This window comes from Carcharhinus amblyrhynchos, chromosome 6, assembly GCF_965287045.1.
Source record: "Carcharhinus amblyrhynchos chromosome 6, sCarAmb.v2.hapA, whole genome shotgun sequence".
Taxonomy (NCBI): domain Eukaryota; kingdom Metazoa; phylum Chordata; class Chondrichthyes; order Carcharhiniformes; family Carcharhinidae; genus Carcharhinus; species Carcharhinus amblyrhynchos.
In genome coordinates this window covers 44,027,943-44,047,217 of record NC_137329.1, presented here as the reverse complement: position 1 = coordinate 44,047,217, position 19,275 = coordinate 44,027,943, and the positions used below count along the sequence as shown (strand labels likewise).

At 38.8% G+C, this 19,275-nt stretch overlaps 1 protein-coding gene across 3 annotated transcripts in view; it reads right to left on the bottom strand.

Annotated features, from left to right (window-relative positions):
- LOC145343861 (synaptotagmin-7-like) overlaps positions 1-19,275 on the bottom strand; it is a 644,682-nt gene that overhangs the window by 106,189 nt on the left and 519,218 nt on the right. For all 3 annotated transcript variants that reach the window (XM_080190321.1, XM_080190322.1, XM_080190323.1), the window contains one exon: positions 9,099-9,234. In XM_080190321.1, the coding sequence (XP_080046447.1) occupies positions 9,099-9,234 (136 nt within the window). The remainder of the gene's footprint in view (positions 1-9,098; positions 9,235-19,275) is intronic.

The window sequence follows — 19,275 nt, the reverse complement described above, 5'->3', positions numbered from 1 at the left end:
AATATTACACCCCCAACCTCACTGGAAGTCATCTTGTGCAGTTATCTTTTGTGTGACACCTTATCGTGTCTTTTGGAAATCCAAGAATCTATATCTACTGATTCCCATTTTCCCCACCTTGATCATATATTCTTAAAGAACTCCAATAAATTGGTCAAACATCATTTCTCTTTGATAAATTCATGTTGAATATGCTTGATTGCAGTATGATTTTTTAAATGGCCTGCTGCTACTTCCATAATAATGGATACCACCATTTGCAATGATCAATATTAAGCTAACTGGTCGATTGTTTTCTGCTCTTTGTCTCCCTCCTTTCTTGATCACATTTGCAGTTTTTGAATCCACTGAGACCTTTCTAGAATCTAGGATTTTTTTTAGAATTACAAGCAATGCTTCCACTTTAAGACGCTATGATGCAGCTCATTAGGTCCAGGGGCTTTATCAGTCCTTAGGCGCATAAGTTGCATTGTTGTTTTTTCAGTCATGTAAACGATTGCTTTAAGTTCCACCCTTCCTTTTGTTCCTATTATTGGAACACTTTTAAATCTCTTTGGCTGCAAAGACAGATAATTGTTCAAATTTTTTGTCATTTCTTCATTTTCTATTACTAATTCCCAAGTCTTGTTCTCTAATTAAAGCTACTCTAAAGTTTATTTATTAGTGTCACAAGTACATTACATTAAAACTGCAATTAAGTTACTGTGAAAATCCCCTAGTCGCCACAGTCTGGGTACATTGAGGGAGGAAGTTAGCATGGCCAATCCACTGAACCAGCCTGTCTTTGGAGTGTGGGAGGAAACTGGAGCGTCTGGAGGAAATCCACATAGAGATGGGGAGAATGTATAAACTCCAAACAGACAGTGACCCAAGCCGGGAATCGAACCAGGGTCCTTGGCATTGTGGGGCAGCGGTGCTAACCACGATGCCACTGTTCTCTTTTAATATTATTGTTGAAGCCCTTATTGTCTCTTTTTTGCTAATTTGCTCTCATAACGTATGTTCTAACTCTATCTTTAATTTAGCCTTTGTTGGTTTCTAAAAATTTCCCAATCTTTCAGCTTACTGTCAATCATCACATTATCTGTCTTTTCATTTAATTTGGTACCATCTTTGACTTCCTTAGTTAGTCATGGGTAGTGTATCCTTCTCAAGTCTTTTTCGCTGAACATAACATACCTTTGTTGGGGATTAAGAACCATACCCTTAAATGATGGCCACTAAATATCTATTATTCTATCTGTTTTCCAGGCCACTTTAGCGAAATCTGCTTTTGCATCCACCTTTAAGTAAATAGCTTCATACTCTGGTTTCTCACCTTCAAACTGAATGTGAAATTTTAATTTATGATCACTCTTCCCTAGAGGATCCTTTCCTATATCATTAATTAATCCTGTCACATTACTAGATCTAAATTAGCCAGTTCCCAGGTTTGCTCTACAAAGTATTATTCTAGACAACTGTCCCAAATAGGCTGTACAATCTCATCCACAAGGCCATCTTATCCAATCTATAAGAAGATTAAGGTTACCCAAGATTATTACAATACGTTACTTACTGTTACTGACCCCTTTTCCTCTTTATTTCCAATTTCCATCCAAATTTATTCTATATCTTGACCTTCTGAGCCAGGATAATTTCTCATTATTATACTCACCTCAATTAACAGAGCTACCCCACCTGCTTTTCCTTTCGGTCCCACTTTTAGAAATTTCAAATATCCTTGACTAAAACATTCTTTCACTTCCCAGTCTTGGTCATCTTACAACCATGCCTCTGCAATAGCTATCAGGTCATTTGTGACATCAATTCGCTAATCTTCTTCTGGAAGTTGCACAGGTTCAGATAAATAACTTTTAGTTTTTCTTTATTATTTTCCCCAACTCTGACCCCATTTGTTGGTGCACTGGTTGGTAATGTAAACTATGTGCATTCTTGTCACAAACTGGTTAATATTACCCATATCACAACTCTGTACAACTTCTTAATTTTTTCTCTTTCATTTTCTAAATTTCCCTTCACCTGAGCCTTCCTCCACTAATCCCCCTGCCCCCCATATCACTTCAGCTAAAAGCTAATCTACCTCCCTGGTCACTTAATGCGCCCAGAAATTGGTCCCAACAGAACAACTAGCATGTTCCAGTACCGGTACTGGCATCAGTGTACTATGAATTGAAACCATTTTCTTTCACAGCAGTTCTGGGTTATACATTCAACTCTCTGATATTTTTCACTCTGTACTTGGAGCTCAGGTCACCCTTTGAGGGTCTGCTTTTAATATAGCCCCGGGCTGATCTCAATTGAACCACTCTTCATCTGACAGAAGAACTGGATCTTTCCCCTCTGGCTCAAATCTCCTCTCCAGCACTCAGATGAGCTAAACTCTGGCACCAAGAAGGCATGACAGCCTTTAGGACTCATATTCCTGGTTGACGAGAACAGTATCCATCCCTTAACTATACTGTCCCTTACTACTACTGCATTCCTTTTTGTTCCCCAACTTGAATGCCTTCCCTATATCATGACATTGTGGTCAGTTTGTTCATCCTCCTTGCAGTCCCTGTTCTTGTCCAACAGGTTGCAGGAATCGCATGCCTGTTGAACAAATGGAAGAACTGAAGATTCTCAAATGGTACATTCTGGATCGTCATTCCTGCCTCACTCACATTCATACCCTTCTGACCAAATCTAAAGTTTTTGATCTATGGAGCAGGATTGCCTCCTGGAACAACATGTCCAGGTAATTTTGTCCCACCCTGGTGCATTGTGGTCTCCGAAGCTCAGATTTCAGTTCATCAATTCAAGTTGCAGGCACTTAACGCAGACGTGGTTGTTGTGGATCACCCTGATGTCCAACCCCACCCACCCACATGCTACAGCTGCAACACATCATCTGCCATGTCATCTCAATTTTAATTATTAACCATGATTTTTTTTCTGTATAAATTTTTAATCTGTATTTACTGGAAATAGCATATGATGTGGGGTGGAATGAAAACAAGTCATACCAGCGCTAAGATCGTATGAGGCTAGCTATTTTATGTAGAGTGAAGCAATTTACATTACTGAGCGTATGAAAAAGGTTCACTTCAAATGCACTGTTCTTCAGAAGTACTTTGTGACACATTACTGATAAGGTGTTGTTCTATTTGATTAATTTAGATTTATACTTTGATTACAGACAGTCAGCTTAAGATCTCCATAGTTAATTGACAGTAACAATTGTACTTGGACTACAAAAGGTAGCAAGTAATTAATCGGCTGTGAATGGTTATTAAGTTAATTTAGTTATGAAAGATGTGGCTGTCAATTGCAAAAGGGACTTAAGAACATTTCTGTTGGTCAGCTATTAACCCGAGAGTCACTTTCAGGTTTGCAAACACAGCAGAAGGGTTTGGTGTTTTCAGTTTCTCCAACAGGGAAGCTGAATGAGGTTGAAACTATAGCTAGATAATCTTTGTTTTGAAGTCTGTGTTCCAAGAAATTTTGAATGATAGTTTTTTCTTTAATGTCATGCATCAAGATGGATAATGAAGTGAATGATTACTTTTTTGTACTATATGCTAGGAACACAGGAATAGGAATGACCATTCAACCTTTTGAGCCCAACAAAAATCTACCATCTACAGTTTTTTGAGGGATGAGTTCTTGATCTTTCCTATTATTGTCTTTTAAAAGTGCTGCCCGATAGGCCCAATCCTAATTCTAGGGCGGTATCCTCTTGTTCTAGATTCCCCACCAGAGGAAATAGTTTCACTGTATCTATCCTATTGAATCCTTGAATAATTTTAAAACCTCAATTAGATCCTCACGCAAGTTTCTAAACTTAAGGAATTAGAAATCATGTTTATACAAATAGTTCTTATAATGCAACACTTTAAACCTTGAAATAATTTTGATGAATCTGTGCGGTACCCTTTATGTGGCCTAATTATGTTTCCTTAGGGTCAGTGCCAGAAGCTGAACATAATATGTTAGATGTGGTCTGACCAAAGATTTGTACGACTTAAGCATCACTCACTTAAATTTGTATACCAACTCCCTTGAGATAAAGGGTGAGATTCATTAGATTTTTCCATTAATTTCTGTACTTGTGCAGCAGCCTTTAGTGACTTGTGTACATGGAAACTTAAATCACTTTGCTCTGCCACTGTTCTCAGTTTACCACCATTGGGAAAATATTTGGATTTGACTTTCTCAGATCTAACCTGAATGATGCAAAACTATCTGGTCTGAAGATCATCTGCTATAGTTTTGCCCACTCACTTAATGCAGCAAATTTTCCCACTCCGCCCACCACAGGAATCATAGCAGATGAGGAGTGGATCATGGAAATGTCCGTTGACCTCAGGCAGGATTTTCCGGCTGTGCTTGCCCTGAAACTGGAAAATCCCATCCAAAATCCCACCCGATCTGTCTAAGGTTGAGAAGTCCATTCTTGTGAGGTTTTGAAGATATGAACTCAAAAGGATCATTTAGCCAACAATTAATTAATGGATCCCAATTATACTCTATACCTTGAAGAATAACTGGAACGCTGAGGAGAAATAAAGTGTATTTTGGAAGGCTGTGGCATATCTTTGGGCATATCTGGAAATGTGAATGCACCTTCAAGGTTTCATAAGATAAGGGAATTCTTGGTGGTAAATGAGTTCATGGCACAAGTCTATCATCTATATTGTTAAATTAATATCATTTGCATTGTTTAATTTCTCTTTAAGCATCAACATTCCTACCAGGATTGTAACAATGGCAAATGTTTGAGGCTGTCAACTTGTTATCATATTGGACCTCGAGATGAGCTTCCAATTTCATATCCTAGCCGTCACCAAGATTTCCCATTTCCATTTCTGTAACCTCATGAGTCTCTGTCCCTTCCTTAGCTGATCTGTTGATGAAAGCTCATCAATACAGTTTTATGTCTAGATTTGATTATTCCAATGAACTCTTAGCAGGTCTACCCTCTGTACTCTCGGAGAATCCAAAGTACTGTTGTCTGCGTCTTAAGCGCACCAAAAACTGTTCACCTATCACCCTTGTTCTTGCTGACCTACAGACCCTCATTTAAGCAACAACGTGACTTTGAAATACTCACCTGGTTTCAAATTACCCCTCCCTAGCTCCACAATCTCCTCTGGCCTCATATTCCTCTTACAATTCTGGTCTCTTCACTACCCCTGATTTTAATTACGCATTTACAGACATAAGACCATACGCATTAGAAGGAATATACCATTCAGCCTCTCGAGCCTGATCCACGATTCAATAAGATCATGGCTGATTGTGGTCCCACCTCCAGATTCTGCCAATGTCTGTAACCTTTGACTTCTTTGTTAGTCAAGAAACCATTTACCTCTGCTTTAAAAATATTTATTGACCCTGCCTCCACTGCTCTCTGGGGGAAGAGAATTCCAAAGATTCACAACACTCACACTTTCTTGCATTATACTCCATCTGCCAAATTTTTGACCACTCACTTAACCCATGTCTAAGTCTCTTTACAGACTCATTTTGTCCTCTCAACTCACTTTCCTGCCCATCTTTGTGTTATCAGCAAATTTAGCAACCACACATTCATCCAGGTCATTGATATAAATTATTAATAATTGAGGCTCCAGCATTGGTCCCTGTTGCATACCACTCATAACATCTTGTTGACCCAAAAAAGACCCATTTATTCCTACTCTCCGCTTCTGTTAGCTAACCAATCCTCTATCCATGCTACCCCCTATGTTACCCCCTACACCACAAGCTCTTATTTTGTGCGGTAACCTTTGATGTGGCACCTGGTCAAACACCCTCTGGAAATCCACAGGTTCCCGTTTATCAATATTGTTTGTTACTTCCTCAAAGAACTCCAATAAATTAGTCAAAGGTGATTTCCCTTTCACAAAATCATGTTGACTCTGCTTGATTGCACTGAGATTTTCCAGGCCTCACTACAACCTTCTTACAACAGATCGTAGAAATTTTCCTATGCTATATGGTAAGCTAACAATTCTGTAGTTTACTGCTTTCTGTTTCCTTCCTTTCTTTTTTGAATAAAGGAGTCTGATTCACTATTTTCCAATCTGATAAGTCCTTTTCTGAGTCTAGAGAGTTTTTGAAAATTAAAACAAATGCATTTATTATCTCAATAGCCATTTTATTTAAGACCCTAGGAAGAAGTCCATCAGGACCTGGGGCTTTTAGTTCCAACAGTTTTCTTAGTCCCCTTTTCCTGTTGGCTATAAGTTCCTCCCTCCCTTTGACCTCTTCATTCACAATTATTTCTAGGATGGTTATTTGCATCCTCTACAGTGAAGACAGACACAAAATATCCATGCAATTCATCCACCATTTCCTTATTTTCCATTACAAATTCTCTATTCTCACTTTCTAAGCGACCAATGTTAATGACTGGAGACCAACTTTTTACCTTTTAACAAATCTGGAAACAGAAACTCTTACTATCTGATTTTATACTTCTAGCTAGATTTCTCTTGTAGTCTAACTTTTCCCTCCTTATTAATTTTTTAGTCATTTTTTTGTGGCTGTCTATATTCTGTCCAATCTTCTGACCTGCCTCTCAACCTTAATCACTAATTTTAATCATTGATGGCCATGCCCTTAGCTGCCAAAGCTTGAGCTCTGAATTTCCTCCCTGAACCTCACCTCCTCTCTACACTCCTTAAAATTTACCTCTTATAACCAAACTCTTGGTCATCTGCTCTAATATGTCTTTCATTTTTTGGCTCAGTGTCAAATTTGATTTTGTCTTACTCCTGTGAAGTTTCTTGGGATACTTATTGCACTAAATGCACTAGGAACTATACAAGTACAAATTAGTGCTGTTTCCTAACCTCAGTGTGGTTTACCAAGATATTGGGTTAGTTGAAATGTGGGCTAGATTGCATGAAATTTATAGCTTGCTTTCAAGAGTGGTCAGAGACTCTGAATTGGAGGAAATATCTGGTCATCGTGCATGAGATATCTGCAAGCCAAATCAAGGTGTGAAGATAAGAATAAGTTGACAAAAAACATTTTTGGATTTTATTTGTGCAATGATGCATTGCTAAAATTATTGGCTAATTAATCAAAATTCCAAGGCTAAGATTAGTGAATTAAGACAAGTGCCTGTTATTGGATACTATTGACTCCTTTTAATTCAAGTTATTTGCTATTTCAATTTTTATGCACTATGCATTGAGTGTCCATATTATATATATTGGTCAAGTTAAATTATTGATTAATTCAAACTTCTAATGCTAAAAACAATGTTGAAATTAGAAAACATTGTAGTTGATTCCTACTTATATAGTTAAAAGTATATACAACTGTACAAATATAGACAGTGTAAATAGTATGTGCAGCAAGAAAAATTTCAAAGAAACATAAAAAATGTCACCATTAAAGATGTTTCTATGTTTACCACTGATTTGAAGAAACTGATGCTATGGGACCCTGAGACACTGGCTTTCTCCTATTACACTTACCACTGTCATGCATTACAATCAACCAAAAGTCAACCTGGCAGCAGATTGAATGATCTACAGAAAAATAAGACTTTATTTCCACTAAAACAATGTAAATAGACCCATTTATGTATTAAAACACAGCATACACAGCATGTTTTTCTAACAGCTGCATTTTGTAACATAAAAATGCCTAGAACATAAAACTTTTGAGTATTGAGTTGAGTGTGCTCAGGCCTTCCATTGTCCTGGATTTCAAATGAAGTTGCACAGTGCAGTGAATGATTTCTTACTTCGGTTCAAGCTGCAGACACCAAGGAAAATGAAGCTGCGTTTTTAATCTAGTACTGTTTTACTGCCAGCATTTTTCCACTATTACAATCTCTGGTAGGTTGCAGCTTAAAGTAACGTTGCTAAAGACACAGTTGATTAATACGTTGAAAGCAAAATGTCATGCTTTGCATTTACAATGTTCGATGATGCCAATTCTTTAAGAAGGACATTAAGCCATCTCACTGCTTCACGTATTCCCAGGGTGTAATGGAGAATGGAGATCCTGTTAACCCTGGAGTGCTAATTGAAATGTTACATTTTTCATTGGATGCAAATAAGTGAATGGGGTGATTTTCATGGTACTTGCATAAGGTGTAAGGGTTCACAAGTACCAGTATTTCCTGTCTTAGGCTGCGGCCTGCAGTTATTCCTGATTTAAAACTATCTTGCAATCAAGCCTTCCTCTGATAAAAAGAGCAGGCCATTCTGGAGAACTTGGAAGAATCCAAGTTGTGCGAGTGGTTTCCCAACTGCCAGTCTCAATCCTATCTGCAAATATTCCCAAAACTTGAATATCTCTTATTTGGTAGCATGAAACTCGCAAACATACACAGGGCTTACTGCAGAGTCCCCTCAAAACCTGCAAGTCCAACATTTCAAGATTTCCTACATTTGGATAGATAAATTGCAACTTCAATAAAACACAGACACGAGGTGGTGAATATCCTCATAACTTATTTGCATCTTACCCATTGGGCTTGTATCTATTGCAAGTATAGCCTGGCCTGAGGAAACTGCATAAACCTTGGAGAAATGTGAATAGGTTGAACACTATTATGAATCTGCCTCTTTTTTTGTGTCCTTTGTACCTATGAAATGGGTGTCCCTAGAGGGAGAAGAACTTTGGAAAATCAGCCCCTCAAAGATTTTCTTCATAGCATGGCCAAATCTTATCTGCTATCTCCAAGAGTCTAAAATTCATGCACTGAATAATGTTGAGGGAGCAGACAGAACTGAACTGTTTGCTTGTTAGGTCACACTAGCAGCTTCCCTACAGTATCACTCAAGGTGAATCAGAATGCACCAAATTAAGATGTCTGAGGCATGATGACTGAAATGCAACAAGTTTGACGCTCACAGAAAATTCAGCTTTTATGCAAGACCTTTAATGTACTATAGATAACTTGTGTTATTCATGCAACCTCACATTACATAACACAGATCAAAAATTGTACAAATTGACAAAAGTCCTGATTCTTTTTGGACAATGTCAGTCTTGTAGCAGCTCTGCATCAAGGCTGTAAGATGGAATTTTAGGGTGTTATCTTTTAATTCAGTTATTACATTGTGCGGCAATGCCTGATTACTCACCATCAACATCTCACTCGTGAGTGAATTCACAAGGTCTGAAACCGAGGATCGAGGTTCTGTTCTCCTGTCAGAGTCATCCTGAGGGACCTGCCCTTGCACAGGTGTTGTATTTACTGGCTTATTTCCAGTGGGTAACCTGCAAATAGAAATAACAGTTAATAATCTGATCGCAAGACCAATGCCACAAGGGTGATAACTGTGGGCAGCTCCATTAGCAAAGGAAATTGGATCCCTTTCCTTTCCCTAGCTTAACTCAGCTTTGAGAGCTGTAAAAGATCACAAGTTCTCCAGTGAACGTCCTTCAGAAGTGCTCCATTTTCTCAAAATACTCCACAAGGTTCGTAAGACTAAAAATTAATTCGTATGTTAAGCAATTAATGATTACATCATTTAATTATGCATTATTGTTGTATCATTAATTTACATAAAGATAAATGGTAAATATTACAGAAAAGGGTGCAATATGGATAACAGATCAAAAATAGATACTTTTATTTTTACATTGTGCACATAGGTGAACTATATAATCTATTATGTAACTAATGGTGAATTTGGGGTCCAAACCTTATGCAGCAGTGGTTTATGACAACAATCCTGTATGCATATCAGGCCTCTCAATTCATAATTGCCACAGTTTATGAAAATTGCATCATAAATGCAGAAATGATCCAAGTCCGAAGCCTCAGAGATTTCCTTCCACTAGTAAACTATAACTAATCTGACCATGCTGCTACCAAACACGGAATTGTACCAAACAGAAGGAATGTAACACGAATAACTTGAGGAAAACATAATTCTACCACTCCGTTTGGTATAGTGCAGAAATCTGAATGTTCAAATAAAACTATACAAGTGCACAGAAAAAGACAAATAAATGGGTGATATGATGGCATCATTACATTAAATTAGCACATCAACAAAATGGAAATGCGGGTTGTTATAAGGATTCTGTGAGCCCTTAATGTTGCATAATAAATGGAAACTTGATTTAATTTGTGTTGTACTTCTTAATTTTGAGGAGTTAGAGGAAATCACAGAATGATTTGTACAATGAACAGTTGGTTGTTGCTTCACAGATAAAGCTCATTGATAGAGGAGACTAAGGTTCTATTTTATAACACAACTGATAAGTCTCCAAATCTCAAGTCATACCCAAGATTTCTATGAATGTAATGTATCACAACAGAATAAAACAAGCTGCATTATGGATCGGTATTAAGAATAAGTGCCAATCTTTATGAGGAAATCTGATCCCCTCTTGTTCGCACAATTTTGAATTGTTAAAATAGGACAAACTGGTGTTGGGTATGCATATGGTTCGCTGGCAGTTTCATGGTTGATCATCCTGAGTTCTTGGCACTTTCTTGGTAGATATAATTAATAATAAAATGGGAAATACTCAATTATATTATAAATAATCAGATTAAAATTAATTAAATCAACATTCTCTTGTTGAATGCTAGGTATATATTGAGACTGACAAGTTAGAGCAACTCAGCTCCTACAAGTCAAAGACAACTTGCAGAAAATCTGCTACACTTGTGTGTCATTAATACTTAACTATGTTATCAACCAAATATGCAGTCAGAACTGAATGTACTTGCTGCAGGGTATTGTCACTCTTCAAGCAATATTTTTGCTTGATTGGTTATAAAATCTTATCACCCAGTGAAAGGGCTGCTAAAGACAGTAATGCAACATTGATGGAGAGATATGGCAGGCTTTAAAATAAAACTTTCGTGTTGGAATTAACTAAGCTGACTAAGCAGAATGAAATGTTGATAGCTTCATTCAACTTGGACAAGTTGCAGAGCTGGGCCGAGAGGTGGCAGATGGAGTTTAATGCGGAAAAGTGTGAGGTAATTCACTTTGGCAGGAACAACAGATGTGTTGAGTATAGGGCTAACGGTAGGACTCTGAATAGTGTTGATGAACAGAGGGATCTAGGTGTATGTGTACATAGATCCCTGAAAGTTGGGAATCAAGTAGATAAGGTAGTTAGGAAGGCATACAGTGTCTTGGCGTTTATTGGTAGGGGGATTGAATTTAGGAGCCGCAATGTCATGTTGCAACTGTACAAAACTCTGGTGCGTCCGCACTTGGAGTATTGTGTGCAGTTCTGGTCCCCACATTATAGGAAGGATGTGGAGGCATTGGAGAGGGTGCAGAGGAGGTTTACCAGGATGTTGCCCTGTATGGAGGGAAGGTCCTATGAGGAGAGGCTGAGGGATTTGGGGTTGTTTTCGTTAGAAAGAAGGCAGCTAAGAGGGGACCTTATTGAAACATATAAGATGATTAGAGGTTTAGATAGGGTGGACAGTGATAGCCTTTTTCCTCAGATGAAGAAAGCTAGCATGAGGGGGCATAGCTTTAAATTAAGGGGTGGTAGATATAGGACGGATGTCAGAGGTAGGTTCTTTACCCAGAGGGTGGTGAGGGATTGGAATGCCCTGCCTGCTGCAGTTGTAAATGCGCCTAGTTTGGGGGCGTTTAAGAGATCCGTGGATAGGTTTATGGATGGAAAGGGATTGGTTTAGGTTAGAGGGTCATTGCTTTTTTAACTGGTCGGCGCAACATCGTGGGCCGAAGGGCCTGTTCTTAGCTGTAATGTTCTATGTTCTATGTTCAAGCAAGCTTGCACGGCATTAAGATAGACCTCAGTTATTTCTAAAATTATCTTAAAGAAATTGACCCTCTTTGATAATGCATTAAAAACTCAGAAAAAAATTCTACTTCTTTAAAACTAGTTACATAATTATAATACAAAATTATAAATTACTGCAATTGTAGGTCACCTTATCACATAAGTACATCTGAAAGTTATACACACCATGAAATAATATTGCATAGATTTTAACCTCATATATGGCTTGTTTGGATCCGATGCATGATTTATGTTCTATGTGATTTTGGGTCTACTGAAGTCAATCGGGCATCCAACCTGAACACACCTCCATCCTCCCCCTGTTAGGTTGAGATCAGGGATTATATTTCATTCTGTGCAGCATTACATTTTATAAAGATGGCAACTTATTTTACACACTCATTGATCATAAGGGTAATATTTAGACCGCCTTTATTGGCTGCGTTGGCAAACAAGTAGGTGTACTGCTACATAAAGAAAATTGAGGGTTTTATCCTCAGTGAGTTCAACAGCAGCTGTTGTCAGCAGTGCTGTAACTAGCCTCAACATCCAGTGATTGTAAAAGAAAAAGATGCCTTTTGCAATTTCCATTCTTGAACTTCATTTGGATATATGTCAGAAAAGACAGAGTAGGTCCAGTAGTAGTATGCTATCTGTCTGCTGCCCACGATTGAATTACCCTGGGCTCTATTTTAACTCCCTTGAGGGAAAGTGACAACATGTAAGTAGCCGGCTAGTCCAGGAGCAGCAGTACAGGGCAGATTTTAATGGTTAGGCATCGCTAGCAAGCTGCTTGTCAATTTTTCTACCACAATCGTCATTTTCTACACGAGTCATTCTTGTGGGCTGTCAGGCGGACAGTTATGCATAAGCTGTTTCTAAGTTAGGAATAAATTCATGCAATGGCCCTAAACTAATTTTATATAGAATTATGATGGCCAGAGAAAATTGAGATTTTCACTCATCAGTTTGAGTTAATGTCTAAGAATACGTTAATCCACTATATCACCTTGATTACTGATTAAATTGCTAAATTTTTTTTATGCCAGGCATATAGTTAATTAATCCAGGTCATTAATCTTGGTCGCTGAAAGCAGAGCAAATGCTGTAGCTTTTCATCAGCATTTTACACTTCATCGGCAAAATATGCCTTTTGCATCCCTCTATTCCCAACAATCTCAAGGTGGAATTGTTTAAATTATTACAAGACCATGAGCTGAGATGAACACTGTCGTTATCATCACTGCAATGCCACAGGCAAGTAGCTCTGTGACTTAACCTGAGTGCAAGTGACATCATAGCTTTGCACGTTTTTATAAACATTGGTTAAAAAATATCTCTCCTACATGTCGGATCAGAGTAATAATGGTCTTCTCTGGACTTCTGTAAGGAGGTTGCTAATGTGGATACTTTATACTCTGTGAAGTAGAGATTGGACATGTTATAGAATATACAGGCTTAAGTCTAAATAGTATGAATGAAAGGAGCTGCACTGTAATTGGCTCGTTTTCCTATCACATATTGGGGTCTATCATGGCAGTCACTGGGGTTATTGACCTCAGTTGTACCTGTAAGCAGATCTGATTCCCCTCCTGTCCCAGAGTTTACACTCACTTCCCAATATCTACTTAGAGAACAATGCAATCTAGAGGATGTAGTCATAGAATTCCTACAGTACAAAAGGAGCCATTTAGCCCATCGAGCCTGCACTGACAACAATCCCACCCATGCCCTATCCCTGTAACCCCCAGTATTACCCTGCTAATCCCCCTAACACTAGGGGGAAATGTACCATGGCCAACCAACCTAACCTGCACGTTTTTGGATTGTGGGAGGAAACCAGAGAGCCCGCAGGAAGCCCATGTGGACACGGGGAGAACGTGCAAACTCCACACAGTCACCCAAGATTGGAATCAAACCCAGGTCCCTGGTGCTGTGAGGCAGCAGTGCTAACCACTGTAGCTGTGCTGCCCAATGGTGGTAATGATGCAACCTCCTTGATACAAAACTCCTTGACATGAAATTCTCCAAAACTTGATGCTAGACAAGCAAACATGAAAAAAAGGCATTTGCAAAATATTACATTGCTTTACTTCACAAACTATTAACATACTATCAGGGAAATGAAGATGCTTAACATGACTCAGTATAACTTAATCATCACAGATCAAAATAATGAACATACTATGCTTCACGGTATCAGGAGGTCTCTTTGTTTGACTTCAAATTATCTCCAACTACACTCTTGCATCCTAACCTTGCAGCTTTCCACTAAAGCTTGCCTTGTATTTTAAACATTTCACATCAGGGTATCTTCGTTTACATGTATAACCATACTTTTACCTAAAACTCTTAAGATTTAAAATTCATTGCAAAGCATTTCTGTGGAAAAGTGGTAATAATTTCTGGAAACGTGACAGCTCTCTCACTACCCACCCAAAGGTAGGACATGTGTGACCCTATAGTTCCTTATAGACCCTTTGAAGACCTTGTGCTTCTCACGAGGTGCCCCTCTGTGACTGTCAGTTTTCCCAGATCTCCAGATCCTGCAAAGTGCATGAAAACCTGTGCAAAGAAACATGCAGCTATTATGTCAAGTGGCTCTAATCCCTTTTGCCAAATACAGTTCCAGACATTTTTTGATTGGATGCACCCACAGTGCCTGTAATTGTCCGTGTGAGCACTCTACACAGCCTAGCTGTGACATGGGATGGCACCTAGTGCTGTTTCAGGGTTTGCCCTCAACCTGCTTCTCGCTATCCATCTGAACCTAGGTGGATTCATTTCCATGAATGGCTTGTCCTATCCTGAGGTAGGCGATGCACCAGGTAACACACAAGGTTTTATCATTCCGCATAGTCTTGTAGTGGCTGAAGTAGTTTTATCTGTGGGACAGGGTGAAATATCTGGTCACCCACCCATTTGATAGCTCTTTACTTCTTAGACTATAAACTGACTGCAACATATGTCTAGTTCCTTCAAAGTTTTACAGATCAGATTAAGTAACTTCAATAGTCTGGAACTATTTGCAAGAATCTGTCACTTCCCATTAATTGACAAAGACAGTTCTGGTCTATTGGACCCTTGCCTTCCAGCCACAGATCGACAACCATGATAACATTTCTCTACAAGTACTGGAATGATCTTCTCTTCAATTTCTACTTGTTCATTTCAGGCATGAAATGATAAGGCCAAGAAAAGAATTGCTTTATAATATCACAGTCTGCAGTGCCAACTGGATAGACATGAGAAAATGCTTCAAGTGTCCTTTGTCCAGTTATAATGGGAGTTAGCTCCCACGATCATTTTTATTCCACTTGTGGTGGCTAATTAACAATTCAAATGCCTGGACAAAAATATCAATAGTAGAAAATTGATCCCTTCTTAAAAATTGAATTTAATAAGATGGTGGGCCCAAGTTCCACAGCTTCACATAGCAGTCTCTTGTTGAATAAATATTTGTCTGCCAGATGGAGATTGTGGATTCTCTCTCCTTCACACTGGCCTCAAATTCACCTGCTTCTTCTCCTCTTGAGGTCTGCCCCTCTCATTCTTGCTGTTTTTTTTCCAATTTCTGTTACTCTATTTCTTTTGCAGGTTAAAACATTCACTCTTAACTGAAAGTCCCTCTTCAAGCTGGAATTCCTTTTTCTATTACTAATTGCATTATTTTAATTTTGCCTCTACCAGGCTGTTTGACTGTTTCTGTTCTATTTCAAACATTAAATTTTTAACTTCTGCATCTGAGTACATCATTATCCTGGTGAGCTGTCATGAATGGTTATAAATTTAAGCCGACAGCGGGTATCTTTTTGGATTCTCAGCTGTAGGCCATTCCCATAAGTAGATCCTGTGCTCTTAGTATGCTAGAGTGGAATTACACTGCTCAATGTTTAATTTATTGGGGGATATTCTCGGGCCTCCCCGCTGCTTGTTTCTCACGGTGATGGAATCTTCTGGTTCCACCACTGTCAATGGGATTTTATTGTAAATGAGAAACCTCCTGCTGTGGTGCTCCATCGTTAGGACCAAAAGATCCCACCAGCATGAACAGCCAGAGAATTCTAGTCAATGTCTTTCCTGTGACGTGTGAACTAAATATTGTACTTCTTACATTTGCCTAACACGCATATCTTCAATCTTATATAAACAGAATGAGAAAGTCATTGACGAGGTTAGAACAGATGTGCTTGGAATTGTGTAATTTATTGGATAATAAGTGAGTGTAAAGAGCAACATAATTGAAGTAAATTAAAATAATCAATGACACTTCTCCATATAATAGAAAACAATTAACGTGCTGCACATTTCCACATCCACCAGGTGCTCTGCTTGACTTAAAACAAACTCCTCGCTCTACCGCTGTATCCCAAACTTTTGAACCTTTATAAAAGCTTACCTTGTAGCTTTCTATCCAAATAGTTTGCTGCCAGGGAGTGATTTTTAAGGATGAGTCTCCCTGTTCACAAGCAAGAGAGGGATAAGTAGAACCAGGCAATCCTGCCCAGCACTGCGATCAGGTACTTTTCAAGAATCAGTAATCAATAAACACTTCAATCTGAGACAAACTCTGAAATTATTTATTTGTCTTTAAAGAAACAGTGCTCAGCTTCAACACGTCAGCCTTTTCACTTCTCTTTTTTCATTTGTTTTAAACTTGTGTGAATATACTTTGTTTTCAAAACCAAACATGTAACAATGCTATTTCCCAAAACCTCTCTGTGGAAAAATCCCAAAACATTCCCCCTTCCCAGATGAATGAGTTTAGAAGATGTTTTGAAAATAGCCACAGGGCTATGGGCCAAGTGCAGGAAGGTGGGATTAGAAAGGGCACTTGGTGTCCTCAAGCTGGCACGGACATGATGGACCAAATGGCTGCCTTTCATGCTGTAACTTTTCTATGGTTTCCAGAATTCACACTATTCTTGGTCATCTAAAGTTAGCAGGGATGATTTTCCCCTCACCCTTGTTGGTTTCAATTGCTGTTCCAGGTTGTGATTCAGCATTGGATCTTTAGATCTATATTGGCAAGACAAAAGTTCCACCTAAGATCAATACAAAATGAGAGGTTTTGGGTTTTATTTTTAGCCTTTGCCAGTGCCAGGATCAGTGGTGCGCAGGTGCAAAAAAATGTATCGAGGGGTGGTGGGGAACACCAGGGCTACCCACCTGCATGCAGCAGGTAGCAGATCCAGGTAAAGGTCAACTGAATGAGGCTGACTGAAATTTACCTATTGGTTTCCAAGTACCTGCTAACAGCGGAGACCAGTTTAGTTGCTTGGAGGTAGTCCCCCGGTGTGGCTTAGCTCCAGAATCTATGTTTTAGTTTCAATTTAAAAATGTTGAAGGGTTCCACCATTTTGAAGCATCCTCTTCCTCATGTATCTCCAATTGCTGACTGTGGTCCCTTTCAATCTGAAAAGCCTCAGATTGGCCCTTCCAACAGCCTATCCACTATCCTCAGTTCGGAGTGGAGCCTGCCCTCTGGCCATTAATTGGCTAGTACAGTAAAAAGTCTGACAACACCAGGTTTAAGTCCAACCGATTTATTTGATAGTAATCTCACAAGCTTTCGGGGTTAGTCCCTTCGTCAGGTGAATGGAGAGTTCTGGCCTCATAAGGCATATAAAGCACAAACAGTTTACAGTCCAACGTTGGCATATCCACATCATTAATTGGCTACCCTGGGGGAAATTCTTTCCTTACACGTAACAGTCAGGATGTGCAGTGACTTCATGGATTATATTTGGGAATATAATTTTAGAAGGCGAATGCATGTCTACATGCAATGACCTCAAAATGTGTATTTGAACATACCCTTAATTGTCCAATGGATTTAAAAATGTAAATGTAAAAATGTAAATGTAAACGTAAAAATTGCAAAAGTACATTCTTGAGAACAATATGTTGTAGATCCAACCAAGGATCAGGCTACTTTGCATCTGGTAATATGCAATGAAGCAAGTTTAAATAATCTCAGAGTAAAAGATCCCCTAAGAAATGGTGACCATAACATGGTAGAATTAGCATTCAGCTTGAGAGTGAGCAACTTGGGTCAAAAACAACTGAGCTAAACTTAATAAGGGTAATTAGAAAGGAGTGAGGGCAGAGTGAGCTGGAGTGAACTGGAAAAGGAGTTGAGCAGAAAAGATAGTTGATCAACTGTGGCAGTCGTTTATGAAAATAGTTAATGACGCATAACAAATATATATCCCAGTGAGGAAGGATCCTAGGAAGGGTTGAATCAACCATGGTTAACCAAGGAAATTAAGAATAATATTAAATTAGTGGTAAGAGAATAAGACTGAGAAGATAATAATGTGGAACCAGGAAATGACAGAGGAATTAAATAACTACTTTGTCAGTCTTCACAGTGGAAGACATTATTAACATTCTAAAAATACCAAATAATTGAGGGACAAAAAGAAGGGCAGGGGCGGGAAAATAAATACAATAACCATTACTGGAGAAAAAGTACTACGGAAACTAATAGGGCTAAAGGCTAATAAGTCCCCTGGACCTGATGGGTTGCATCATAGGATATTAAAGGACATAGATACAGAGATGGTGGATGCATTGATTGTAATCTTCCAAGAGTCCTTAAATTCAGTCAATTCCCAGAGGATTGGTAAATTGCCAATCTAACATCTTTGTTCAAAAAGTGAGGATGAAAAAGAAATGGGCAGATAACTTAGCTTGTCACTGGGAAAACATTAAAGACTATGATAAAGGGTGTGATGGCACAGCATTTGGAAATACATAACATAATCACGCAGAGTCAGCATGGCTTCATGAAACGGAAATCATGCTCAACAAATTTATTAGAATTCTTTTTGAGGTGATAATGATCAAGATATATAAAAAGGAACCGACATATTAATGACTTGGATGAGGGAAGTGAATGTATTATTGCCAATTTTGCAGATGGTACCAAAATAGTTTAAGTTTATGTATTAATGTTACAATTAGGCTTACATTAACACTGCAATGCAGTCACTGTGAAAATCCCCTAGTCACCACATTCCAGCACCTGTTTGTATACGCTGAGAGAGAATTTAGCATGACCAATGCAACTAACCAGCACGTCTTTCAGGCTGTGGGAGGAAATCAGAGCATCTGGTGGAAATCCAGGCGTACACAGAAGAATGTGCAGACTCTGTACAGACAGTGACTCAAACTGGGAATCGAACCCGGGTCCCTGGCGCTGTGAGGCAGCAATGCTAACCACTTTTAGCATTGCTAACCTCCCTAGTGGGACTGCAAATGATGAGAATGACACAAAGAATCAACAGGGAGATATAGAAAGGTTAAATGAGTGGTCCAATTAAGACAGAAGTGAGGAGGGCTGGAGAGGCTGGGTTATTAAGCATGTTCAAGGCTGAGATAAACATTTTTAGTCAGTAAGGGAATCAAGGAATACAGGAATAAGATCAGAAAGTGGATCTGAGGATTATAATATCAGTTCAGTCATGAGGTCATCAAATGGGGAAGCAAACTTGATGTGACCAATGGCCTACTTTTGTTCCTCCATCT